This window comes from Ammospiza nelsoni, chromosome 5, assembly GCF_027579445.1.
Source record: "Ammospiza nelsoni isolate bAmmNel1 chromosome 5, bAmmNel1.pri, whole genome shotgun sequence".
Taxonomy (NCBI): Eukaryota; Metazoa; Chordata; class Aves; order Passeriformes; family Passerellidae; genus Ammospiza; species Ammospiza nelsoni.
Genome location: NC_080637.1, coordinates 49,452,401 through 49,478,614, shown reverse-complemented (window position 1 = coordinate 49,478,614; position 26,214 = coordinate 49,452,401). Strand labels below are relative to the sequence as shown.

The window sequence follows — 26,214 nt, the reverse complement described above, 5'->3', positions numbered from 1 at the left end:
TGTGGGGCATATTTCTCCTCTGTTTTGTTAGAAAAACAATTATTTTCCTCTGCTCTTTCAGGGGACAGCAGGAAAAGGTTTAGAAAATGTGGCAGCAGCTCTCTGGCCACATACAGCAACAGACAACTTTCCCAGGCCTTTCTGGGAAAAAGCTGTGAGAAGATCAGAGAAAAGAATGAAAAACAATTCTTATCTTAACTTGCTGCACGTGTTGTTGTGAACATGTGGAATGTGTTATGGATATTGGTTTACCAAAGGGTGGTTTCCTAATTAGGCAATGGTGATGATGTTTTAATTAAAGGACCAATCAAGTACATGTGTATCATAACTATCTATAAAAGCAATGGATTTCTTAATAAGGACAGATTGATCAGCCTTCTGTCAATCATGCAGTCAATGCTAACTATTACATAGCAGGGGCCCATTGCTATGATATCTGGTGACTGCCACCTTGTACTGCAGCCTAGGCTGAAGGCACAGGAGCTCCCTGCCACGATAAGAAAAATGCCACAGTTGCATCTCATCAAACATCCTCACAGTCACTGAGGGAAGGGAAGGATGAAAGGCTGACAGATGCAACTCTGTTGAGATTGTGGCAGCCGCTTTCAGGGCCTGTCTTTGTTCCCTCGAACACAAAGTTTGTGAACATCTATTAAAGACTGTTAAAGGATGTTTTCCCTCTTCCTTTGACCTCATGGATTTGGCCAGGTTGTTGTTTTTTCTCTGGAATACGTTTGTTAGGAAGCTGTGCTTGAAATCCAAGCAGATGTAATTGCCAGCTAGTGAATGTTTCCTATTGTCAGTGGTGAAACTAGGGTCTGAGTTTAGGCAAGTATTTCTAGGGATTTGGCAAGCCACTGTCTGCACTGGCATTTTCCTACGTGTCACTGAAGGCTGTTAAACTGACCCCAGATGCTTGGACAGGGACATCTTCTTTGGTGACTTATGGGTGTGTGTGGGGAGGCAGAGTTCCCTGAGGCAGGGGGCAGGGGGAAGTGCAGAGAGCTGAAGGCAGTTTTTCAGATGCTGCAAACTGATTCTGTCCTTGTTTATGGCTGCCTGACAGATTGAAAAGGACTTGCTACGCACAATGCCCAGCAATGCCTGCTTTTCCAACATGAACAGCATTGGGGTGCCACGGCTGCGCAGGATACTACGGGGACTTGCCTGGCTCTACCCAGACATTGGATATTGTCAGGGCACTGGCATGGTAACCTGCTCTTTCAGAGTGTCTTTGTGATAGGAATCAGTTTGTTTCTGGCTGCTACACCAGAGTGTGAATGATTTAAGGTAGTGCTGCCAGATACTGTGATCTCCAAGTGAGCTGAAGAGAAACCCCTTCCACCTGGAAGACTTTTCCTAAGGAAGGGAGAGCAGAATAGCACCCTACACCCAAAGATACAGAAGACTTTGATCCATCTGTTGGGGAGGGGGCAGTCATTATACTGAGGAGAAATCCCTTCAGTGGAGACTGCAGTAGAGCTCCTGCAGAAGGAATATTTTTGTCACGTAGATACTGGTCCATCTCTCCACATGAGAAAGTGGGGAAAGAGTTCTACTCTTAGAACATGCAGTTTTTCTCTACTCTCTACTGTAAGAGTTCCTTCTTAGAACACGCAGTCTTTCTTCCTTCAAAATCCTAGGTGGCTGCCTCTCTGCTGCTCTTCTTGGAGGAGGAAGATGCCTTCTGGATGATGTGTGCTATCATTGAGGAATTGGTTCCCGCCTCCTACTTCAGCACCACCCTCATGGGTGTGCAGACAGACCAGCGTGTCCTGCGGCAGCTCATCGTGCAGTACCTGCCCCGCCTGGACAAGCTGCTGCAGGAGCACGACATTGGTAAAAGTGTGCCCTAGAAATTTCTTGCCAGGGTGACATGCAGACAAAGAGCATTGTTCTTTTTTCACAAAGGGGAGCATCAGGGAGAGGAGCAAACCTCCTGACCCTGGAGGCAATGCATGGAGGAAAGCCCTTAGGAGAGTCCACCTTCACTGGCTGACTGACTTCCTCTGTTGTGATTACTTTCCATGTCTCTGTTCACAGAGCTCTCCCTGATCACCTTGCACTGGTTCCTCACCTCTTTTGCTAGTGTTGTCCACATCAAGCTGCTGCTGCGTATTTGGGACCTCTTCTTCTACGAGGGCTCTCTGGTGCTCTTCCAAGTCACTTTGGGCATGCTAAGTATGAAGGTAATTCCCAACTCCTTTTCCTCCTTTATTGTACTTCAGTGTTTAATTCTGAGGTTTAGGGACAAGAAGATTTTGTATCCTCTTGCTGTAGGGGGTTTGGAAGTGTGTTAGGGAAGACAACGTCCTGCTGCCTTCAGAACTGGAGGCTGTGAAAAACTTCTAAGGCACTTCACAGAAATTAGGGATTGCTGTTTCCTGTGCATACATACCTCATTTGTTTCCACATAATTAAACCTTGCAGCTGCCACCCTCTAATCAGTCTAGATCCCAACCTGAGGATCCATCTTATCTAAAACAAAACTATCAATACCTCTTGATTTTGCACAATCTGGGAGGAAAGAGAAAGCCAAAGTTGTGATCATCTGGGAAGTTTTGGATGGTATTGCTTGAATGCTCTAAGAGATGACTGCATTTGATTTGGCTGGCCTGATCTTTTCCTTTTCTATGTGAAAAACAATTTTGTATTCAGTTTGCTGTGTGAAGGGCAAGGGTGATCCTGATGGCGAGGTGGAGCACAGTTCGACATGGTGCTCTAGAGTACAGCTCCCATTCTCTTATCCCTGGCAAGATTCCTGCTATGACTTGTCCCAGTGGTTGGTGGAGAACAGGTTTGAGTTTGGTTTTCTGTGCTGATTTGATTTCATTTCAATGGTGAATGCTGTGATTCAAAAAAATGCCAGCTAGAATTCTTGGAGGAGAGAGCAGTAGAAGATGCTGTTCCCCTCTCAAAAGTAACTGGGACTTTTCCTGTTGAAGGTTTTTTAATGGAATTTTCTAGTTTTACCTGCCCAGTCTGTACACTGGGAATGTAAAACTGCATCTAGCAGCCCCAGGAGCACAGTTGTCATGCTCACCCCTCCATGAGGTAAAAATGTCTGTGTTGTTGCAGGAGGATGAGCTGATCCAATCTGAGAACTCTGCCTCGATCTTCAACACGCTGTCAGACATCCCGAGCCAGATCGAGGACGCGGATGTGCTGCTGCGGGAGGCCATGCGCGTGGCGGGCTCGCTGACCGACGTGGCCGTGGAGACCCAGCGCCGCAAACACCTGGCCTACCTCATCGCTGAGCAGGGGCAGCTGCTCAACTCCAGCTCCACTGTCAACAACCTGTCCAAAGTGAGTGCACAGAGTCCCTTTTTACCTTACAGAATGCCTTACAGATTCCCACCCATTTATGGTTTGAGAGCAGGAGGTCCTCCTGTTTGAGAGGATTTTTGGTTCCAGGATAATTGTTACCGGTGAAGAAAATGTATTGGGAAGTCCTATACCAATTACATGCTGCCAGTTCTGTCCTGGTTTATAAATCCCCAGATGAAAGGGATATTAGCACTGATTGTAATTATCATTCATGAGAGTGATGATGAAATGTGATGCGTTTCATTAATGAAAACTAAAAGAAACAACATATGCTTTTGGCAGAATTTGCTTGAAGCACACAGAGTAGGAACTGAATTTAATCCATTAGTAAGAAACTAGTACACTAAAATAACCTTGGGAGGTAGAGTCAAAAAACAGCAGCATCTGCTTTTGAGGGGCCAAATTAAAAATGCAGCAGTGTTTAATCTTAGACTAAAATCTACAATCGCAGACAACATACTCAGGCAATTCTAAAATGTAATACCCATCCACTTAGAAATTTATATGCAATCACATGTGGAACTGCTTTTTGCAACAAATAGAATTAGAGTTAAAATTATTTACACGGATCATGGTTGATTCTTGGACTTCAATTATGCTTTTGTAATAATTAAGGTATAAATAACCTGTTGAACATGGAGCAGATGGAGCAGTAAAGCTGATTCAATGCATTTGGACTAGAACAGCTCCTGTCCAAAAATGCCTGTTCACTTGCCTGCCCCTTCTAGTGGTAGCTGTCAGGACCCCTTGCCCAGAGCTGACTGGTGTGGAGAGTTGCTTTATTTTATTTCTGGAATCTGTCCTGATGTGTGCACTTTGTTCTCTGTTGCCTCTCCCGCAGATTGTGCGACGCAGGACTCAGCGCAGGAAATCTGGCATCACCTCTCTGCTTTTCGGTAAGAACAGTGCTGTGCCTTTCGTGTGTGGTTGGTGGCTAGAGCAGCTTAGGAAGGAGGGGAGCAGGCAAAGCAGGGAAACATTGGGACAGAGGGATTGGAGAGAAGGGAGTCAGAACTGAAGGATGAGAGGGAGGAAGTGTAGTTTACTACTTGATTTCTTTGATCTTACTGCTGGCTGGGGGTCTACGTACAAATCACAAACAGATGGGACTGCTGTGTAACGTGCTTTGAGCTGTTTTATTTTTCAGCCTCAGTTTCATTACATGATTATGACAATGGGAACATGCCATTAGCTCACATCCCAGGCAGCAGACCAAGAACTTAATGTTACAACTTACTTTATAAGTTTTTTGACCAATCACACAAAGCAAAAGCATATTGATAGTAGTCCTATCTAACTACTAGAAGCAGGGGTACCTTTGGTTAAAACAATGCCTGCTTATTTCAAATACAATACCTGCTTGTAAGCCTTAAAACACAATGCACAGAGCTCCATTATTAAGCTTAAAACTTCCTAATATCTTGCTAGATAAACTTTTCTGTAGCTTAAGGAGTTATTCTAGACAAGCATTAATACACAGACCATTGTTCTTTGTCCTTACTTTTCTACATTTTGCATAATTTTTCTGCTGACCTATCCCAAGGCTACTGCTTATCTCCAATCACAGTTCTGCTGTCTCTGAGGCCTGCCTTTTGCAGCTTTCCCAAAATCCTCTGATTTTATGGATTCCCACAGATCTGAGCTCAGAAAGTAAATTTTAGGTTATACAGTCCATGAATAGTGGACCACGGGAGGTGCACCTCAGCCCAGCTGTAACGTCCTTCTTGCACTGACCAACAGGTCAAACACATTTTCTGGCAGACCTTTTGCAGTCCACAGGCTGGATGTGGTACTCTGATCTTACTCTGCTCAGTTCAGGAACATCTCTGAAGATGTGAGAGAGGGCAGGATGTCTAGTGTGTCGCCCATCAAAATTATAAATGAAAGCATCATTATGTTTTCCTTACTTATTGACAGTTTGATGTTGTTACTTCAACAACAAGGGGAAGTCTTGCTTTTGACTCTTAATTTTCTTCACTTATGAGCCAAGCCAACATATGTCCAGAAAGGGCACAGTCAGAATAGCTTTTGCAGGGTGTTAAGAGTAACTTATTTCTTGACTCCATAAGAGCCCTTTCTGCTGTAAGTCTCAGTGTCATCACCTTACTTGAAATTGGCTAGCCTTCTTGAAATTGCCACATGTCACCACAGGAATTGTTTTTCCGGAAGAAGACAATATACTGAATTTGCAGGGCTCAAACAGTGTTCCTGTTGTTGTTGAAATGACCTGAATAAATCTAAAAATGGGCTTTACTGGTCTTTCCAGAGAGGAGTTTTTCTCATGTTCTCCAGGAAGCTGATATATTGTCATGGGTTTCCTACAAGCACATAGAGCATTACATAGAAAAATTATGGTGGAATACCCATGATTCTGGAAAGTCAAGCATGCAGAAGTGAAGAAATGCAGGAAAGTTGCTTGTGCAATCTAAACTCACAGCTTTTGTGTGTAATGTTATAATATAGTTGGTACAGACTGAACTGGCAGGGAGCTTGGCTGCCACATGTACCTATCTTGTGTCTCTGTCCTTGACAGTTTAAGTATTTTTATGGAAGTGATAGTGAATTATGCATTTGCACAAAGATAAAATTTAAGTTCAATCTTCAAAATATATCAGTGGTAGAACAGAGATAAGTGATAGGGTTTTATCATTTTAGTGGGGCTTCTGTACAATGACCATCATGTGTTTTGCCTAACATTACTTTTAGTATTTAAAATGTTGGGTAAAACTGAGAAGTTGTCATCCTGCAGCAGTTGACCACAATGGAAAAATTCAGCCCAAGTGAGAGGAAGGAAAGCTTGTATGTGATAAATTCACCCTCTACCAGGAACTGACAATCAATCCTAAATTTAAAGTCTGCTGCCTGTGATAGTTACTGTGTAAAACTGGTATTTAGCCATCATCTGGGAAAAAAGGAGAGCTTACCCAGAGCTTAATTCTTAATTCTTCTTCCTTAGAGTGAATTCAGATGTGTAGTAACTTGGGCAGGAGTCATAGAATCACAGGAGCACTGTTTAGAAGAGACCTCTCAGTTCTGTATTCCAAAGTCTCCTGCTTAAAGCAGACTCTTGCTCATGCTAGATCAGGTTGGTCAGGGCTTTGTGTAGTTGAGATTCAAAGAGTTGAACCAGATTTACAATGCAGGAAGAGAAAGAAATAATGAAAGATTATTTGGTGGAGAGCAGAACGTGCAAGAGGTGTTTTCCTGTTGTATGGGCATTGCAGCAAGGGAATGCTGAAGAGTTCCTGCTGTGCAGAGCTGTGCAGCTCATCAGTCTTTGCAGGCTCAGAGTAGAGCCTGCTCACATGTGGCTGGTCATGCAGTGTGGTTTCCTGTTTGGAAATGTTCACTTTCAAACTTCAACACCCACACGTTGAGTGCAGTGAGGTGAGTCTGGAAGACACGCCAGCTGCTTTCCTCTGTACCATGCCCACTCTAAGGTGGGAGAGTGTGGGACTTGATTCCCCACATTTCCTGCTCGTGTTTGGCTAGGGTTGATCTGAGTACAGAGGGAAGAGCACAGTGTTTTGGCCAGATGGGACTGAGAGATGACAGAAAGAATCAATGGTCTATGTAAATGAGAGCAGCCCACAGAGCTAGTGTAGCTGTGGTTTGGTTTCTTCTCTAGTCTCGTTTTATTTTAGCAGCATGAAATTTCTGGAAACCCCCGACGTCTGTGCTCACCTATCTATTTTCAGTCTCTGCATCTCTGAATAGTGAGAATTCTGGCATGCTCTGTACCTACCCCTGGATACAGAGGAGGAGATTTTGTTATTTTTTTTATTGCTTGGACTGGGAGTAACTGCGCCCCACAATTTTTCTAGTTTAGAAGCAAAGTTCAGTTTTCTCTTAAGCTCTGTGTATCTGATGTCTCTCAAATAATTTAATGTAGCAAATAGAAAACAATTATAAAAATGATTTTATACCTAATTTTGTGCTTTTATTGATGTTTCTGTAGTTTGGGGTTTTTTTATTAGGATCACATGATTAAAGAGATACTCTTAATCAGTTTTCAATTAGCAGAAGCTTAATGTGTATATAGCTGTTGCAGCAGTTGTAACTCAGGCCATGCTTTATTCATATGGTTTTCTATAATGCTGCTAGAAGATAAGCAGAGTACTGATTTGCTAGCCAATGGTTTACTTGGCTCCTGAATAAAAGCTGTGTTTGTACAAACATTGGAAATCAGTGAAAAAATATCAGTGTAAATGTTAATTTTGTTAATCAAGCTACCACATCTTCAGTATATTATAGAGGGAGCAATAGATATATGAAAGTGCACTTTGGATTTAATACAAAATTATTTTTTAGAAAAATAAGCAAATGTTTCATTGTTCCCAAACATCATATACCCAGTGTTTAAGGCATTTAGATACATTAAGTGTCTAAAGAATCCATCTCATCAGGTATCTTTCTGCATAAGGTAATAGACATAGGCTGTCAAAACTCCTAGGGGGATTAGTGATAGTTAAAAGATGCTTTGGTAACTTTTACTTTGGGCTCATGACCATTTCTGTACAGCCCAAACATTTGAAATCCGGCTCTTAAGGAGTTTGAGGTCTCTTGTGGCTCTGACTTCATGACTGGCCCAGGAAAGTGGGCTGTCTTGGTTTTTCAGATCTTTTCCAAGACTCAGTGGAGAATGTGCTCTCAGCCTGTGAGTTATACAAATATCAGAAGTAATTCAACCAAAACCTGATTCAGATTCAAGAGAATTTCAGTTGAAGGGAATTATTGCAAGTTCCCCAGTCTTGTGTCCCACCTTTCAGCTGACTGTATATTATAGGCACTTCTCTAAAGTAGTACCTTGGTATGCTGAATTTCCCAGACAGATCAAAGATGACATATTCCAGTTCCATATGCAATTTTTTGTTGTTGTTATCTTATTGTATTTCATATTTCTAGAGTCCCATCCTCTTGTTATGACATTCTTAAAGTCCATACCTTCTAGCTGGTTTTCTACCATGCAGCTCTTCTCTGCTGTGCAGTTCCTCATGGCTTCACAGGGGCTTCTCCTTGGCTCTCGACCCACCCCTTTTATCCCAGTTATCTTGCAAGCCACAGCTGCTGCCCAACTAAGGACTTCACAGCTGTGGCTCATTTAGAGCAACTAGGACCCACTTATCCAATAATACATAGGACTCTCACTACATTTTACAATACATGTTTTATCCCAAGACTCAAAGGCCCCATACACCACACAAGTACAATACACACAATTTTCCACAGCTCTTCAGGCTGCTACAGCTCTCAGGCTGTCCTACTCTCCACAGCTCTTCAGGCTGCATACCTCCATCACGTCGGGGTCACCAATTGTTGTTGTTATCTTATTGTATTTCATATTTCTAGAGTCCCATCCTCTTGTTATGACATTCTTAAAGCCCATACCTTCTAGCTGGTTTTCTCCCATGCAGCTCTTCCCTGCTGTGCAGTTCCTCATGGCTTCACAGGGGCTCCTCCTAGGCTCTCGGCCCACCCCTTTTATCCCAGTTGCCTTCACGAGCTACAGCTGCTGCCCAACTGAGGACTTCGCAGCTGTAGCTCATTTAGAATAGCTGGGACCCACTTATCCAACACATAGATCTTACAGGGACTCTCTCCACAGTTTTTGAAGTATCATCTCCTTAAAATTTGATGCAGTCAAATTGGTATGTACTATTCACATTATTGAATAGATTGGGTGTAAGTGCCTGCCTTAGTTTAGGTACTGCTGATGTGAGGCTTTTTTGGTTTCTTCAGAACCAGGAATTTCTAACAGTAACAAAAAAATTAATACCATGTACTTGCTTTACTTCCCTTGTCTTCCCTCTGGCTGCATGGGCTCCACCAGGGGATGATGATCTGGAGGCACTGAAAGCCAAGAACATCAAGCAGACAGAGCTGGTGGCTGACCTGCGTGAGGCCATTCTCCAGGTGGCACGGCACTTCCAGTGTGTGGATCCCAAGAACTGCATCATTGTGAGTGGAAACAGCTGGATCTGCACAGCTGTGTGCTCTAGGCATGGGTTTTGAGTGTTCAACACGCGACAGGGCTGTTCAAATGCTCTTGAAATGTGGGCTTGAGAAAGAACATGCCAGGTGTAATGGCTGGAGGGTGAGGCTTGCTTAATCCATTTGTGGTGGAGGGCTGTGCTGAGAGGTTGTCTGCTTGTCTAGGAGCTGGAAAAGGTTTGGGAACAGGGGCAGGCAAGCTTTGGCAGACAGTTGTGAGTCACCTGTGGGCTTTGATTCCTCTCTGCTCTCCTGTGTGTGCCTGCTAGGATCTGACCCCAGACTACAGCATGGAGAGCCACCAGCGGGACCACGAGAACTACGTGGCGTGTTCGCGCAACCGGCGCCGCCGAGCCAAGGCACTGCTGGATTTTGAGCGCCACGACGACGACGAGCTGGGCTTCCGCAAGAACGACATCATCACGGTGTGTCAGCCTGGGCACAGGCACAGCCAGCTTGTTTGGGATGCTCTGCTACCTCTCCTGCAGGGAAAGGAAGGAGGAGATGAGCTCAGAGCCCAGTTAGGAGCCCAGGAGAGGCATCTGGTGCTCCTAGGGACTGCCTGGGAATGAGGCAGTGTGTTCCTGTGAGTGTTGTCCTGTGGGTCATTCTGGCTGCCACCACAAAGTCCCTTTCCTGGCTGCTGTACCGCTGTGCAAAAGGTGGATTTGGTCCAACCCAAGTCCCAGTTTAACACTGCACACCGAATTGTAAAAGCATCCATTTGTATTTAACTGTGAGCATCCCATCTAAAACTGGGGAGAAGAGGATGTTTGCAGTAGCTTTGTGCCCTTAAAGGCCCTGGACTATGTGAGAAGAGAACATTGGCAAAGCAGTTCCTCATTGTGGACACACAGTCAGACAGCTGTACCCCTCCTGCCACCGCAGCCTCTTCAACTGCTATTTTCCACTCCCTCTTTTTCAGATAATTTCCCAGAAGGATGAGCACTGTTGGGTGGGAGAGCTGAATGGACTGAGAGGTGAGAACAGGATGGGTTGCACTGAGGAGAGTGGGGCCAGATGCAGAGCAGCCATTCATCTACAACAGCACCAAAGGCTCCACCAGGTCCCCAGAGTATCTGCCAGGGGCAGAGGAAACGTATGAGAGCAGTCATGCAGCAGTGACCTGGTCACTTGGGGTGGTTGGGGGCATGTCACCACTGCTGCATGTGGGCAGTGTCCTGCAAGTGGCTTTATTGTGCAGCTGCCTTAGTTATTGTGATTTTTGAGGCAGCTTGCTTCTTTCTTTGGTGGTAGGCCCTATGAACTCTGATTTTTTTCTCAGCTCCCACTGGGCTTTGTGTAAGGATTTCTCAGTATCTTTGTCAGGCTCATCTCTTTGTTCACTCTTTGTAGGTTGGTTTCCTGCAAAATTTGTGGAGATCTTGGATGAGCGGAGTAAAGAGGTATTTAAAAACCCCACAATTACAAAAAACTTTACAGTTAAAAAAAAGGGTTATGTCATAACTAAAAAACCACAGTTGAAAAGAGCCATAGATTTCCCTCTTTCAGTCTGTTTGCTTTCTCTGGCCTCTGAGTGCTTTGTGATGTGATCAGGCAGCTTATCTTCCTAAACCTGTTTACCCAAATTCCAAGTGGAGAGTGAGGGCCCCAGAGGGCTGCCAAGGCACCTGTGTGAGATGCCTGGGCTTGCAAGGACCCTAGAGATGAGGAAGCAGGGCAGTGTTTCTGTCTGCTCCCAGCTGCCTGTGTTCTTTTACTCCTTTGAGGCTGTACCTATGGATCCTGCTCATGCTTTGTGACCATGACAGTAAATTCTTCCCAAGCAGTTGTGCCCAAGGGGACAATCTGTCTTAGTTCCTCTTACAGCTGGCAGTGATAGGATGGCACTTATCTATAGCAGATACTTCAATATGTCCTCAAGATTCAGGTAGTGTGCATGAGATAAACATCAGCAGCTGTTGACCTCAGCAGTTTTCAGGGGAAGTGGAGAAGGCCTGGTTCTCTCTCTTCTCAGCATTTGGGGAGTGAGGAAGAGCTGAAAGGCTGACCCAAGCCCCCAGAGAGATGTCAGTATTGACCTATCACTTCCTTCCCCCTCTCTCAGGGCTCCTTAGATGCAGATCACCTCTCTGTGCACAGAAATGTTCCACACTGCTGAGGGTTTCTGCTCCTAACTGTGGAAACAGAAAGCATCTCACTTATGGGGGTGTTAGGAGACTGTCAGGGTGACACCTCAAAGTGGTGTTCCCCCTGACCTGGAAATTCCTATTTGGTTCTGTTTGTCTTGACTTTGAGCAGTCTACGGAGTCCCAGAGACCTCAGTGCAAGTTCCCTCTCCACACCTTAGCTCAGTCAGCATCACACCATCTCATTCCTGGGTGCTGAATGCTGCCGGGCTGGTGCTGGGGTCACTTGTGGGGTCTCCTGGGCACCACCTGAACACAAAAGTCTCAGGAGATCCCCTGCAGTAGCACAGAACATGGGGCCTTATGCAAGAGCATGACAGGTAGAAGAGGTGGGGAGGGGGTTCTGGGAGGGGGTTCTGGCAGGCACCTGGGTGTGGAATTGGTCTGTGCAGAGGTGTGAGTGGATCACCTCCATGCTCTGCCCCCTGAGAGCTGGCTCTCCCTGTTCCTCAGTACTCCATCGCTGGAGATGACTCTGTCACAGAGGGAGTGACAGACTTAGTGCGAGGCACACTCTGTCCAGCCTTGAAGTCCATATTTGAACATGGATTGAAGAAGCCATCTCTGCTGGGGGGTGCCTGCCACCCTTGGCTGTTCATTGAAGAGGTGAGATGTCCCAGTTATTTCGTGGGGCAGTGCTGCCAGTGGGCTGAGGTGGTGGGTTTAGGGCAGGTGTGCTGAGTGTCCCTCTGCCCCTCCAGGCTGCAAGCCGGGAAGTGGAACGGGACTTTGACTCTGTGTATTCTCGCCTTGTGCTCTGCAAGACTTACAGGTCTGTGCCCTGCTCCTCCATGCTCATCAAACTGATGCTGCTCTGCACCTTGGCAGGGCTTGTGGTCTGCCCCATTCTCCTGTGCGTGTGGTGTCAGCAGGCTGTGCCTGTGCTGACCTGGGCTGGCAGTGGCTCTTGTCCTCTCCCCTGGGCCCCTGTGTTTGATTCTGGGTCTGTATCTGGCTCTCATGGCTGCGGGGCACCCCTGGGCTCAGCAGTAGCATGAGAGCTGTTGGGGTATGAAGCAGGAAAGGCCTGCTCAGGGTGACTGGAGCTAGCTGGGTCTCTGCTGTGATCTTTACAGGCTTGATGAAGATGGCAAAGTCCTCACTCCAGAGGAGCTGCTTTACCGGGTGAGTGCTGCCCCAAGCCCAGCCAGAGCCCAGCTCCTACTTTGGGGATGTTTCCTGTGGAGACTGTTGGAGGGAGATGCTCCAGAGTCTCCCAGACCTTCTCTTAGCCCCTCTGGTGGTAGCAGGGGGCACTGGTGGGGGTGGGCAGCATTTGGCTGTGTTGCTGAAGTGGCTGCCCAGCAGTAACCACACCTTCCCTCCCTGTAGGCGGTTCAGGCTGTGAACATGACACACGATGCTGCACATGCACAGATGGATGTGAAGCTTCGTTCTCTGATCTGTGTTGGACTCAAGTGAGTCATCTGGACCTGGTATCCTCATCATTTTGGCTGCAAAGAGCTTGGGAAGGGACAGAGTGGGCTTAAGGACAGCAGTGGTTTCAGTCTTACGCCACAGCATCGCTTTTTCCTCCCTCTCACTGCAGCCACTGGGAGAGACTTGTTCCTTGTGTGTTGTGCTGGCCTGATGCCTTGCTGGAAGAAGGAGATCCTGGTGTATGGGGTGGCTCACATGAGTTTACGGGGTTATCCTGTTCCCACAGGGCTGGGGACAGGGGTCAAGGCTAGGGCTGAAAACAGACTAGCCCAGAGGGATGGGGTTTCTTTCCCTGGCTGCAGCTGAGTAACAAGCCTATACCCCATTGTTGCAGCGAGCAGGTGCTGCACTTGTGGCTGGAGGTGCTGTGCTCAAGCCTGCAGACTGTGGAGAAGTGGTTCCATCCCTGGTCATTCCTGCGCAGCCCTGGCTGGGTGCAGATCAAATGTGAGCTGAGGTGAGTGTCCCCATGGCATGTCCCCCTGCCAGTGTCTGGAATAGATTTCCCCTTCCTGTGCAGGAGGTGGCCCTCACTACAGCTGGGTTTGGACCCTCTCCAGTGAGTTGCAGCGTGGGCTGCCCAGACATCCCAGCCATAGAGATTTCCTGCTGTGTGCTGAGGCAGCAGGGAATCTCTGGGCAGTTCTTTGTGAGGCACTGTGCCTGCCTGATCCAAGAGCAGAGCTTGGCTCCTGGGGTCCTGTTGTGACAAGCAGGCAGCCTTTGCCTGCCTCCTGCTGTACACCTACTCTGATGGAGAGTCTGCCTTTTCAACCCCACTGCTCTCCATGTCCTTTGCCAGGCACTCCAAGTCCAAGCAGGGAACAGGGAATATCCTAGGGAGACAGTTGGACAGTCATTGGCTGGGAAGGAGCCAGTCACCCACTGACTCCCTGGTTAGGTGAGAGGGCTGAAAGCAACTTTAGTGCCTGAGCTTGCACAAGGCAGTCACTTGGAGCCCAGGGCACGCATCTCTGGGGCTCTGGGCATCAATGCTCCTGGCCCTCCTGCACTCTGCAAAGCCAGGTGAAGTCCCAGGGAGCTGGAAGGCAAATCCCCTGCTGTCACCACTGCTCCAGCCTGGTTCCTGCTGTCCTTCAGTGGAAGCTGCCTTTTGTGTGCACCACCCACTTGCCTCAGGCCCCAGTGGGAGCATCTGTAGCCAGAGCAGCCCTGTGTGTGCACCCTTCAAGGTGTTCTCAGCCTACTGCTGAATGGGAGGGCGTTCCTGCCACCTCTGGGCTGCCGTGTCCCACAGCATGGGGACAGTGCCAGTTGGGCACAGCCAAAGGACCGAGTGGGACTGGTTCATGTCTTACCTCCTGCTTGTCCCAGCCAGCAAGGGAGTGCCCTGTGCCAGCCCCTCTGAGCACTGCTGCTGCAGGCCACTTCTCTTGCTCCAGGGAGAGGGAGGGGGCTGCAGAGCTCTGAGGTGCTGCAGGAAGGGCTCTGCTTTCTGGAGAGGAAGCTGCCATCTGCCATTGCCAGCTGCAGTTGTGCAGCCCCCAGCCAGGCATGTCTGCAGTCCCCCAGAGCTGGGGCTGCCCCTGCCTCCCTGTGCTGCTGCACAGGCTCTGTAGGGGCTGCACTTGAGTCACATCTTCAGGCTCCTTCTTCCAGCCTGGCCTGGGAGGATGTGAAGCCCAGCAAAGAGGGAATGAGTGACTGCTGCTGTCTTTTCAACACCATCAAACAAGGAATTTCACCCTTGTAGGCTTAGTGGCATGCCAGGACAAGCTGGGGAGACAGTGTATTTGTGTGCCTGGGGCAGCAGCTGTGGGCAAAGGCTTTGAGTGTGGTCTGGGGGGTCCATTTTAACATCACACTCTTCTGGTTTTGTTGCAGAGTCCTCGGCAAATTTGCTTTCAGCCTCTCTCAGGACTGGGAGCTGCCAATAAAGAGGGAGGTGAGTAGGTGGCATCTCTCATTCTTTCACTCAGCCAGGGGCTTCACTTACTGCTTCCCTCTCCCAGCTTTGTGCTTCAGCCCCTCATCTGCCTCCTCTGGAGCCAGCTCCAGAGGCTGTGGATGGGGCTGCTTTCCAGCAGCTGCAGCAGGAGCTGTGGGGCAGTGGTGGCAGAGGGGGCTGCCTGCCCTGCCCAGCTGGGGCAGAGGGAAGTGTCAGGCTCCCTTTCCCTGATGCTCTCCAAACCAAAGGCCTCTCCCTGTGCCAGCTGTGCAGAGGTGGGAGGTGCAGGAAGCTGCTCTGGATGCCAGAGCCTCACTATGCTCAGGCTCTGCCCACAGACACAACCTCTCCTTTGCTGTCCTTTTCTGGGTGTGGTGCACTGACCTGGGTCTCTGTGTCATCCTGCAGGAGAAGGAGAAGAAGCCACTGAAGGAAGGGGTGCAGGACATGCTTGTGAAGCACCATCTCTTCAGCTGGGACATAGATGGGTGACCCCCACCCCGCCCCATCCTGGGGACCTTCTCGATGGCCACACTCATCTCTTCCACCCCCTCATGTCTCACGCCCTGCCCTTCCCCACCCCACCCACTTGTATCTGTGACAAAATCCCCCCAGGGGCTGCCAAACCTCCTGGGACAAATGGAGCTGTGCCAGGAGGCTGAGCCGCAGACCCGAGGGGGCTGATGGTTGAGGGTGATGCTGCAAAGGGACAAGTATGTTCTGGCTACTAAAACCAAGTGCCCCCTTCCAGCTTTCCACATCTCTGCCACCCCTGTCTCCTGCTTTCCTCAGCCCTGCCTCCCCCCCAGTGCCCAGGGGAGCAGCCTGGCTGGAGCCATTGTGCCCTGCCCCATGGGCCAGCAGTGTGGGGATATGAGCATGTCTGTGGCTGGAGCGGTGGGAGAGAGATGGCCCTTTTGGGCTGGCTTTGATCCATGAGAGCTGGTGCCATGTGGAATTGGGCTGTGAGAGACTCACTGCTGTACAGCAGCAGGGAGAGCACAACCCCTCCCCATGGCAGCCAAGGGTTCCCCTCTGCTGGGGGACACAGCAGAGTTCCTTTGACTTGGAGCTAAGAAGGGGGAACTGGCATCAGTTTCATCCCACCTCCCTGGCACTGGTGTGGGGTGTTGACAGGAGTTGCCCAAATTTACCAGCCTGTTACCACTGTAACAGCCTTAGGGGATGGTCATTGTCTACTCTGGGAGCAGACAAAAACCACCTCTCCTCCAAACAAGAGTGTTTCGTGCTGTCATTTTAGATGATTTTTACTGTTAACCAAAAAGCTGTAAATTTCCTCCAGGAACATGTATATTTTGGCACCGTTGTAGCTCAGGACAAGGTTTAGGTTGGAGCTGGCTCAGGGAGACCTACTCGTCCTCCTCGCCCTGCGATGGCATCGGGGACGTGGGTCAGGAGTGGAGAATTGCTGCTTTGTGGTGGTGGCTCTGGATATGGAGTCTGTGACTTTCTACTGAAAGCGCTTGTCTGTGAGCACAAACTACTGATGGGATGACACTAGATTCTTACTTTATTTGGTGGGTTTGTAAATAAAACTGTGTCTTGGGACAGTGCTGGGCTTTGTGGGTTTTTTTGACAGGGTCAGGACTTGGTTTAATTTTTCCTTTCTGCCATTTGACAGTGGTGATCCCATTTCTGTGCTGGCACTGAGGGAGCTCCCTGCATTGGAGCAGCCCACAAGGTCAGGCAGCAGCCAGGGCAGAGCCAGTTGTGCTTGGCAGCCCTGCCTCGCCTCTGTGCCACCAGCACAGCCTCAGAAAAGCCAGAAATACTGGAAACTATGGGTTGCAGGGACACTGCAGAGGGAGGACCCTTAGGAAAGGCAGAGAGGCTAGCAGAAAGAAGGGCTGGGTGGTGGGGACAGCAGTGTTGTCTCTACCAGAAGCGTCTCTGGACAAAGCAGGTGTAGGCTGAGCTGCAAAGTGGGACAGTAACAGGGAACAGGCCCTTGGGAGAGCTGTGCTTAGAAGTCCAAACTTGTGGGAGGGTGGAAGTTGCAGCATATATTCTGATTTGAGTGTCCTCAGTGAAGGTAATTCCTTTGGAATGTGGCTGCAGAAGGGGCAGTGTCACCTCACCACCACCTGCAGTCCAGACCAGCCTGCTGGGCTGGGGGAGACAAATTAGCTGTCCCTGGTAAAACCTGCCTCTGGTTGCAGGGAGGTAATTTCCATACACTGAGGGAATCTCCCTGCAACTGAGAAGGATGAGCCACCACCACTGAAGCTGCTTTTTTCAGGTTTGAGAAGACACAGAGGGATCACCCACCCTTAGCTGAAAAAGGCAGAATGGCCCCAAGCCCTCCCACCAGCACAGCAGAGAAGTTTTTGAGAACATGGCTGTTTGGAATTTTTTTAATAAAATGAATTTTTTTTTCTTCAAATATTTGTAACTGAAAAAATAATTCAATTTAAAGATCCATTCTCTCCCCCATTAACTTGTCACTTTTATCCTTTTCCAGTTGAATACTCGCTGTGGATCCGATGCCCCAGCACCATCTGACTGTGATGGTGCTGATGGCCCCTCGCCAGTGGCTGCATAGTGGAAGGGAGAGTGCGTGCTAGTCAAATACACATTACAAACAAGTAGTGGTTACAGCAGAAAGATTCAGGATTACATTCAAGGTAGAGGCAGAACATCAGACTTTGTTTTTCCCAATGGGTGCAAAAATGTATGTCCAGGGGAATACCTCTTCCAACAAAGAACTATTGAACTATTATTCAAAGAAATAATAGTAAGAAAGCAGAGAACTGGGCAAGCCTGCTCTGGGCACTGCTTGGGGAAAAGAGTAACGTTTTCAGGGCTGAGGCACCACCTTCCCCTCTGCCCACAGGCATGGGGTTAGCACTCACTCTCCTGTCAGAAGCCCCTTGTGCAGAGGGTCTCCCACAGGTCAGCCGAGCTCCTCAGGACATGAGGCTCATGGTTCTGCATCCTCTGGGCTCCTTGAAGCTCTTCAGCCAATGCAAGTATGTTGGGCAAAGTCAGGGTCATTAAATTCCTACAGTTTCACACCTGATGGTGGATGGGTGAAAGTGAAAGGGAGCTCAGCCTTCCACCAGCAATCTCTGGGAAGGGCTACACTGCTATCAGGCATTGGCATTTCTCTGCCAATCACTGGAGTACCTGGCTCAGGGCAAGGAACCAGGGCTGGGTCAGGCCAGGACTGCAGCTGGAGTCTCCCACCTTCCTCTAGGAACTCATTGCACTTTATTGATAATTTCCTTCTTTATTTAATAGCTGTAGAATTGTAATTATTTGTACCAAAGAAATCACAAAGCTGGTTTTTGTGGGGGCTACTGCAACTATGGGCTGAAGAACCTGATTTTGCTTGAGTCTGACAAACAGGCAGCCTCACATTTTGTCCCTGGCAACTCGGAGATCCTCCCACTCCCCCCATACTTTCCTCCTTAGAAACTCCTTGCCTCCTGCCCCCAAAGCTGGGCAGAGCAGGTGAAAGCTTCTTAAGGTGATTTCTAAGTACTTACTGGTCCCAGTGAGCACCTGGGCTGTGCCAGGGAAGAATTCAGGGAGGGCTCAGGAGGATAAAGGGGGTGCTCACCAGACTCTTTTATTCTGATTTTTAGGATGTGACACTGTAGTTTGAGGAATAGAAAGCCTGTGGGGGAGGGGGGAGTGGTGTCCTCCCCAATCCGGACACTGAGGGAGGCAGATAAGAGGCTCCAACTCTCTTACAGCTCACAGCCAGAGGAGAGAGGAGGGGAAAGAAAGGAAGCTGTCAGCAGGCTCCCCCTGCTAATGATTAGGAAAGTGGCTCCCCATGCAGTTAACAAGCAAAGGGCTCGGGAAAGCTGGAGTATCTCCCAGCTGCAAACAGGCATGACCCCACCCAGCTGCCAATTCAGTGGCTGAGGGAGAGCACATTGTGCAGGGTTGGCATTTACCTGCCTCACCATGGAGCAGAGGTACCAGCACCCCTGTGGCACAGCCTCTCCCTGGGAAGAGGACCAGGTACCAAAGTTGCATGGAAGAAGCATGGGGCTCACAGCTACCGCTCCCCAGCAGGAAGCTCTGCAGCCCACCGTGGGGGAAAGGTGGGAACAGCATCCTCAAGGAGATACTGAGAAGGATGGCAGTTCATCCTTCCATTGCCTGAGCAGGTCAGTACCTCAGTCTGGATGACTTCAGAAGCCACAGCTTCCCCCACCTCACTCAGCACGAGCAGCCTGGACCCAGCTCAGGGCCAAAGCAGGGACAGCCTTGTGGTGAGGTGGCCACATCCACGTAAGCCACGTCCCACCTGTTCAGTGTGGCTGTGAGTTACTGACACAGGAATTCTAAAGTAACAGCATAAGGGTGAGCCACAGGCCTGGTGCTCCACCACAGAGCCCTGCCCAAGGAATAGCACTGTCGTGGCTCTGAGGTCCTGGGGGCTTGTACACCCAGTCCTCAGCCTGCAGTTGTCCCAAGGCACCAGCCTGGGGCCCTACAGGGACACAGGGCACCAGCTCAAAGTAAGCAGCCATTTACTTTGGAGGGAGGGAGGAGCAGAGGTCAGCTGCCCAATACTTGCTTTCAGGCTCCTCCCCAGCAAGGGGCCCTCACAGTCACTGAGCCAGGACCTGTGCTGTGCCACTCAACACCACTCTTGCAGTCCCACTTCCCCTTCCTTGCCTATGGGGTCCAACATCCATTCCCACTGGGGCACGTGTTACAGTGAGGCACCAACACAGTGAAGGCAAAGACAGATTGCACATGGCCCCCAATGATATGTTACTGATTGCCAGCTGTGCCCCTCACCCACTCCCCAGGACACGCCAGGCTGACTGCCCGCGTCCCTGCCCAGGCTGAGTGCCCTGCTCACCTGGGATGTCACGAGTGCTGTGGGAGCTGGGGGCAATGGGCTGTGCCTGACAGCAATTTTAACATATAAGGACCTGATTTTAGCACCTTAAAAACCTGTTTTGCAGCCCAAAGTGAGTGAAGCTAGCGGGCAGGCCTCTGCCAAGCTCAGCACTATTTGGGAAACCAGCTTAGACATTAGCAGGTTGGTGGGGAGCCCTGGTTCCCTTTGGCTACATTTAGAGAAGGTGCCTGTTCTGCCCAGCTCCTCCCAGCCCTGCGGCAGATCAGACCCTCCCCTGAGAGATGGCAGGTGGTGCAGAGGGCAGCTGCTCTGGGCCCCAGCCAGCCCTCCTGCCTTTGTGTCCTGCTCCAGAGGTAGAATCCATTCCCACAACCGTTAAGACCAACCGTGCTGGGGCAGCACAACCCCCCTCTATCTGCCAATCCCAGGAAGGCGCAGAGCGCTGCTTCTGGAAACAGCTCAGGCCCAGTCATGCTCTGTCCCGCGTGAGGGAACAATGTGCTGCCATTGCTCCTGCCTGGAGGAACAGGGGCTGCTGGCTCTGCTCTCACCCCAGCTGGGCCAAGCTGTGTGGAGTGGGCAGGAGGCCACCAGCTCCACAGCTCCTCCTGCCCCTTTCCCCTCCCACCCCAGCAGCCGATCTCCCTGTCCTGGCCCGGCCCACTGCTGGCTTCACGCAGGAAGGACACTGTTAGGGGAGGAGTACAAATACTAGGAGCTCTTTCTTTTTCTTTTTTTTTTGGTTGACTGGCCTCTTCCCTCTGCATGCCTGTGCCCTCCCACTCCCGTTCCCTTCAGTCTCTGCTCACAGAATTACAAGCAAGAATCCCAGTGCAGCTGCAGATCGTGTCCATCAAGAAAGTCTGTGGAAAAGAGGCTGGGAGCCGTGGTGCTCAGGGGAGCCAGGCTCATGACAGAACCCCCTGGCAGCTCCAGCCAGTCCATGCTGTCCAAGTTAGCCTCAGCCAGATCCAGGGCTATGCCCCCAGACGGCTCATGAGCAAAGTGCAATTCCGAGGTGTCCATGGGTGAAGGCGGGTGGTCCAGGATGGCCGAGCTGCTCAGCATCTCACTGTGGAGGTCATCGATGAGGGACAGGGGCTCCGGCCCGTCGTGGCCCGCCGTCAGCAGCGGGAGGCCCGTGCTGCTCTCCAGGAAGTCCTCCAGGCGGCCCGGCAGCACCGGCTGCCCCAGGGACACCGGCACCGCCAGCTCCGATGAGTGCTGGCTGCTGGGTGCCGGGGAACACGCCGGGGCCACGGGCGCCTCTTTCCCAGCTGGGGACGACTGATCCTTGAAGTCAGCAGAAATCTCTAGAGAGGGAACAAACAGCCCAGGTGAGGAAAAGTCTGGCTGAACACCAGAAGGATCCCTCCCACCCACCAGGGCTACAGACACCCCCCAGACTAAGCTGTCACTGACCACCAGCTGGGATGAGGAAACATCCCCGTGCCTGTGCTTGCCTCACTATGGGGAGTTTTCAGCCCACCTCCCCAAAATCCCATCTCTGTCCAGTATCTCAGAAGTGATGTGCCTGACTCTGATGCAGCAGAGCTATCAAGAATCACAGAATCATATTAAGGCCTGACTGACATCTCCCTCAGTGCCTTAATGACTGCTGCCAGTGCTAAAGGCCCTGCAAGGGACACTGGAGAAGAGCGAGGCTATAAGAGACTCTCCCCTCGGTGCTCTGCAATCCCCAGACTCAGACCCAGGGACGGTGGGAAATGCTGGCTTTGTCTCCTCACCTCCACTTTCGATGAGGATATCAAACAGGTCGTCCATCTGCTGGCTGGAACAGCCGTTCTCCTGGAGAGAGCAAGTGCAGGATTAGCTTCCTATTCACCAGGGGAACTTCCACCTCCAGCAACACCCTCGGCTGCTGGCTCTCCTCCCTTGCCCCAGGGATGCAGCTGTTTTTTAGCAAGAGTGAGCACACCATGGCATGGCACCATGTAACCTCTGTAACCCAGGCTGTAACTGGCTTGGAAAGTATGGTCAGCAACAGCAGTGAATGGCTTGGGATTTTTTACCTGGGTTCAGCCCAAACCCTCCAGAGGAAGTTCAATGAGAAAGGTGCAGTTGTGTCTCCATTCCCCACCACTGGCTCACATCAAGAAACTAAGTAAATTCACAATGGCAACCTTTCCTCTGCTCTCCAAGGAAACCAGGGAGAGCAACAGCTCTCACCTGGGCCTTTGGCTGTTGCTTCATGGCGTCTTCATAGCCTGGTGGTGGCTCTTTCACTGGGACCGAGGGAACCGGAAGAGGAGGTGGAGGAGTTCCAAAAAGCGGCGTGTGCTGCTGCTGCTCCAGGTCCATCTGGGAGGGAGAAGGCGCAGCAGGAGAGCCAGGCTGTGATGAGGACTGTTTAGAATGAAGGCAGAAGAGGGAATGAATGCAAATCAGGGAAAAGTCTACATTAACTCCTGTCTCACAGCTGCTTTGAGAGACCATCACCTCTCCCTGGGAGCACTGCACAGCAGTCTGCACTGCTCTGCCCACAGCAGCCTGCCTCCCCTGACTGCAGGGGAAGAAGACAAATTTCCCCTCGACTCACAGCTGGAAATCTTTAGTTGATTTTTCCAATGCTAAAGCAGCCACACCACAAACCACCTCCTCGTTTCTCCTGGACGGGGAGAGCCTCATCTATCCAAGCAGGGGATTCCTGCAGCACTTTGGAGGGAAAGGGCATTTCCCTTGTGTGCTCAGCCTACTCTGTGCAATATATCCAGGGCCTACCCACCTCCCTCTACAGTGCCTGCTTTGGAGTCACAAGCCAGCTTCACTTAGCAACAAGTTTCACAGCCTGCTGGTGGGTGGAGAGCACCAGAGCCCTCAGCAGCACCAGAGCTCCAAAGGAAACCCCAAGTGTTGCAGGAAGTGGTGCTCATGACTCAGCTTTACCAGATGAATCAGCACATAACTGCCCATAGGAAGGAGGATCAGGCCTTTCTCTCTACAGCAGCTCTGCATGACCCACACTTGCTCCCCCAGAGCAGCAAACCCTGGGCAGCAGCTGAATGCCACTTCCAACACATGTACATATTGATGCCTTTGCCTATCCTGTTTTCTCTGGAAAGCTGCTCATCTGTTCTGTGACCCACAGGTAGAGGAGCGACCCCAGAGCAGCTCTGCTGGGGTCCACTCTTCCTGAGAAGGGCTGGAAACCATGGCACAGGGCGTGTGATGTGCTGGGAGGGCACCTTTTTTGACACACTGGGTGGGCTGGTTTTACCAGAAGTACCAATTCTCAGCAACTGCTTATGGAAACCATTGGGAAAGAAAAGCTGCAGGTTTGGAGGTGCTGAGAAAGACAACTTGGTGTAGGCCAGCTGCCCTGTGACCTGGCTTCTGACCCCACAGGGAGGCAAAAGGATTGGAAAAGTCAGTACAGACACCTCTGCAGCACAAAGGCTAAGGAACTCCAAGGAAAAAGTTGCCTTTATTTACCTTCTCCACTTTCTCCAAGGTCTCAAAGCAAACCAAAGCACTGACCCTTTGCAAAGTACATTTCTCACTCTAAATATGCTAGAAATCACTTCTGTCTTCATACCCTTTCCAGGAACTGACTCAGAAATGATCCTCCAAGTTCTTAAAAACTCTTAAATCATCTTTGTGTACCTTATCTTAATTACAGTTAAGAGAGACAGCTAAGCAGGCTAGAAAGGGTTGAGATGTACAGCATAGCCTCTTTACAGCCAGCACCTGGAGAGGGTTAAAGGCAGAGGTGCTCTCTTTCCTGAAGCAGTATAACACTTCACAAAGTGGTGATTAACTGGCATGCTCAGGGCAGGAGAATGGAAATGACAGCATGCTCAGCAGTAGCAGAGACTAAAAGGTCACAGCCCTTCTACCCCTCCGAGCTCACAGCAGCAGCCGCACCGTCCACACCACCCTCTCTCCATGCAGCAGCCACCTCTTCTGTTCAGCAGCAGTCCTTCAAGAATCTGGAACACTCCTGTGAATCAAGGCTGCCCACTCCAGCCCCTCGCTGTTTTTACTCCACAGACAACACCCACTGGAATGTGGTACATTTGCACCCACTGCCTGTGGCTACAAACGCTGGCAGCAGGCAAAGAAAACCAAGGGAGAAAAGGGAGCAGGCAGTGAGCTACCTTAGATTGGTTTGGTCCTCTGGGCTGCTGCTGCTGCTGCTGTGTGGGCTGCTGAGGGGTGTTTGCAGGTACCTGACACGGCAGTTGGCTGGAAGTTTTAGCGGGTGATGATTGTACGCTCTGGAAAGAAAAGGGTATCCATAACAGGTTATTCCCCAGACATGACACTGACACAGGGCTTAGGCTTCTTACAGGATTTATAAGTTTGTTTTTTCCCCACTCTTTATTAAATTCCATCCTTCTCTTTCCCTGAGCAGAGAAATCAGATCAGATGCAATTGAGAGTCCTAAGGGAGGAGGTAGTACCAGCCTAAATCCCTGGGCTACCCATGACACGCCTCAAGGACTGCCAGACCTGACAGGAGCTGTGCCCTTGTGGAGCAGTGGTGGAGCTCAGGTGAGGTTCTCGCTGCCGACATCTCACCTGCTATGCAGCAAACATAGCCTGCTCCGTGCCTGTAACTAATGGCAGACACTGCCACTTGCTCTGCAGAAAGTGCAAGAAATGTATCGGCAGAGAATGAAAATTATCCTTGATGTCATGGAAGGTGCTGAGGTTTGACTTATGCCATCAAACTTGGGCATATTTATTCCTTCCTGGAAGGAACACTCGGAACACTTCTGTTAAGTGCTGAGCTCATGCCAGCAGGGGATTCGTAAATCATCTCTGATGAAAGACTCTGTTAACACTGAAATACTGACATGCATTAAAACAAAGAGCAGCCAAAAAGCAGTCTGCTCCCAGGGTCTGATTTCACCTCTTGGTAGATAAGATGACCCATCTATCACTCCAACTACGATCTCTACAGTTAAGGACAAGAGGTGAAATACACTCTGCTCATTTTACTACCACAGGCATAGTTGTTAAAAAACAGTGAACTGTGGCAACAAACCCTTATAGTCCAAGCCCAAGGTCCTGCCTGACAAAAGGCAGAACCATGTGTTTGGAAGAATGCTGAACAGCCTGTGATGCACGGAGCCAATCGTGCATTGCCGTACACAGCTCATCATAGTCAAATCCCAGTCTTTTTGCCAAAGATCTGCTTACACTGCTCTGTTTTACAAAGCCATGATCTACCAACCACTGCAGTGAGCAACTCAGCCCTTTCAGTATTTACTGAATTTCCACCCCTGAGGCCATCCTATGGTGACCTGAGTGGGACGAGGAGAGAGGAACCCAACCTCAGATGGGATCTGACCCCTACCTACCTGCAGGGGTGGGCAGCTGCTCCCTGCCATCCCATGGGGAGAGAGGCCCTGCCTCTCGGCGCTCTGCTTGGTCACGGTGAGGACAATGTGGGTCCCTGTGGAGTCAGTGATGAGGGTGGGGGGAGGGGTGCCCTTGACGAGGGCGCTCCCTTGCTGGCCAAGGATAAGCTGCGGGCTGTGGGACTGGCACGGCGGCTCTGCCTCCTCCTGCTTCACCAGCACGGCTTTCTTTGGCACTGCGCTTGGGTTGGAAGTGTCCATTTGGCTAGTGCTTGGTGCAGGGCTGAACTGCTCTGTTTGGCCACTGGATTGCTTTGCACACTGGCAACTCAGGAAACCGTTTTCACTCTTGACCTGGGCGCCAAATGCTCCTGGCTTGGAGGCGAGGGCTGTTCCTTCTCCCGTGGCTGCTGGGGCTGGCTGGGACTGCTGGGAGCGCTTCTCCTGCTCCAGCTGCAGCCTAAGCATCTCCACCAGCTGCTGCTTCTGTTTCAGCATGCGGGTGAGTTCCTCGATCTGCTTGTCCTTCTCCTGCAGCATTTGGTCTTTGTCCCTAACTTCTGCATCTCTGCTGTTACCAGCACCACACCACTCTGACTTGGGTGCCACATTTGTGCTGCAGGAAGCGGACTTGGAGCTTTCTTCCTTCACCAAGAACTGCACTGGAGATGTCTGCAAGGTGAGCTGGGTCAGAGGTGAAGTCACCATCTCTCCAAAGGTATCTCCAGTGCCCGAGTTTTCATCCCCCGTACTCATTTGCGAGCGCTCAGAAGGAGTTGGAGAAACAGGAGGAGTTGAGCCTGTGCTCCCAAACTTCATCACGCCACCACCAGTAACTGTGGCCACAACTACTTCTGCTGGTGCAATGCCAGTGGTGACCAGGGCTGGCCCTGTGCTCAGCCGGGCAGTTGGGAAGGCCACCACCACCTCAGCAGCTTTAGGGAGGACGGCTGCTGTGCTGGGCTTGGGAGTGGGGGTTGTTTGGCCGCCTGCACCGTTCTGCTCTTGGTAAGCTCGGAGACGCTCAATCAGGTCCGTCTTTGTGCCCGAGACAGGCAAGGCCCTCAGCTTTAGCTCCTGCTTCAGCTCTGCTACCTGGTAAGGGGGGGGGGAAAGAGGGCAATATTAAGAGAGCTCCTAACTGAACAACTATCAGTTAGATATCAGCAGCAACATCATTCAGTACTGCCCACTGACAATGGCAGAAAGGGTCTGTTCAGCT

At 50.2% G+C, this 26,214-nt stretch overlaps 2 protein-coding genes across 6 annotated transcripts in view; one reads left to right on the top strand and one right to left on the bottom strand.

Annotated features, from left to right (window-relative positions):
• SGSM3 (small G protein signaling modulator 3) overlaps positions 1–16,388 on the top strand; it is a 30,567-nt gene extending 14,179 nt beyond the window's left edge. For all 5 annotated transcript variants that reach the window (XM_059473392.1, XM_059473396.1, XM_059473395.1 and 2 more), the window contains 16 exons: positions 1,067–1,210; positions 1,644–1,839; positions 2,044–2,189; positions 3,079–3,306; positions 4,169–4,223; positions 9,158–9,285; positions 9,588–9,743; positions 10,244–10,298; positions 10,675–10,724; positions 11,922–12,074; positions 12,170–12,240; positions 12,545–12,593; positions 12,801–12,886; positions 13,243–13,365; positions 14,754–14,814; positions 15,226–16,388. In XM_059473392.1, coding sequence (XP_059329375.1) covers positions 1,067–1,210; positions 1,644–1,839; positions 2,044–2,189; positions 3,079–3,306; positions 4,169–4,223; positions 9,158–9,285; positions 9,588–9,743; positions 10,244–10,298; positions 10,675–10,724; positions 11,922–12,074; positions 12,170–12,240; positions 12,545–12,593; positions 12,801–12,886; positions 13,243–13,365; positions 14,754–14,814; positions 15,226–15,309 — 1,785 coding nt within the window. In that variant the 3' untranslated portion in view covers positions 15,310–16,388. The remainder of the gene's footprint in view (positions 1–1,066; positions 1,211–1,643; positions 1,840–2,043; positions 2,190–3,078; positions 3,307–4,168; positions 4,224–9,157; positions 9,286–9,587; positions 9,744–10,243; positions 10,299–10,674; positions 10,725–11,921; positions 12,075–12,169; positions 12,241–12,544; positions 12,594–12,800; positions 12,887–13,242; positions 13,366–14,753; positions 14,815–15,225) is intronic.
• A 790-nt stretch (positions 16,389–17,178) lies between these two features.
• Positions 17,179–26,214, bottom strand: part of MRTFA (myocardin related transcription factor A) — a 48,195-nt gene continuing 39,159 nt past the window's right edge. The window contains exons 10-14 of the mRNA XM_059473391.1: positions 24,993–26,087; positions 23,785–23,904; positions 21,857–22,033; positions 21,415–21,475; positions 17,179–20,979 (exon numbers count right to left, since the gene is read on the bottom strand). Coding sequence (XP_059329374.1) covers positions 20,480–20,979; positions 21,415–21,475; positions 21,857–22,033; positions 23,785–23,904; positions 24,993–26,087 — 1,953 coding nt within the window. The 3' untranslated portion in view covers positions 17,179–20,479. The remainder of the gene's footprint in view (positions 20,980–21,414; positions 21,476–21,856; positions 22,034–23,784; positions 23,905–24,992; positions 26,088–26,214) is intronic.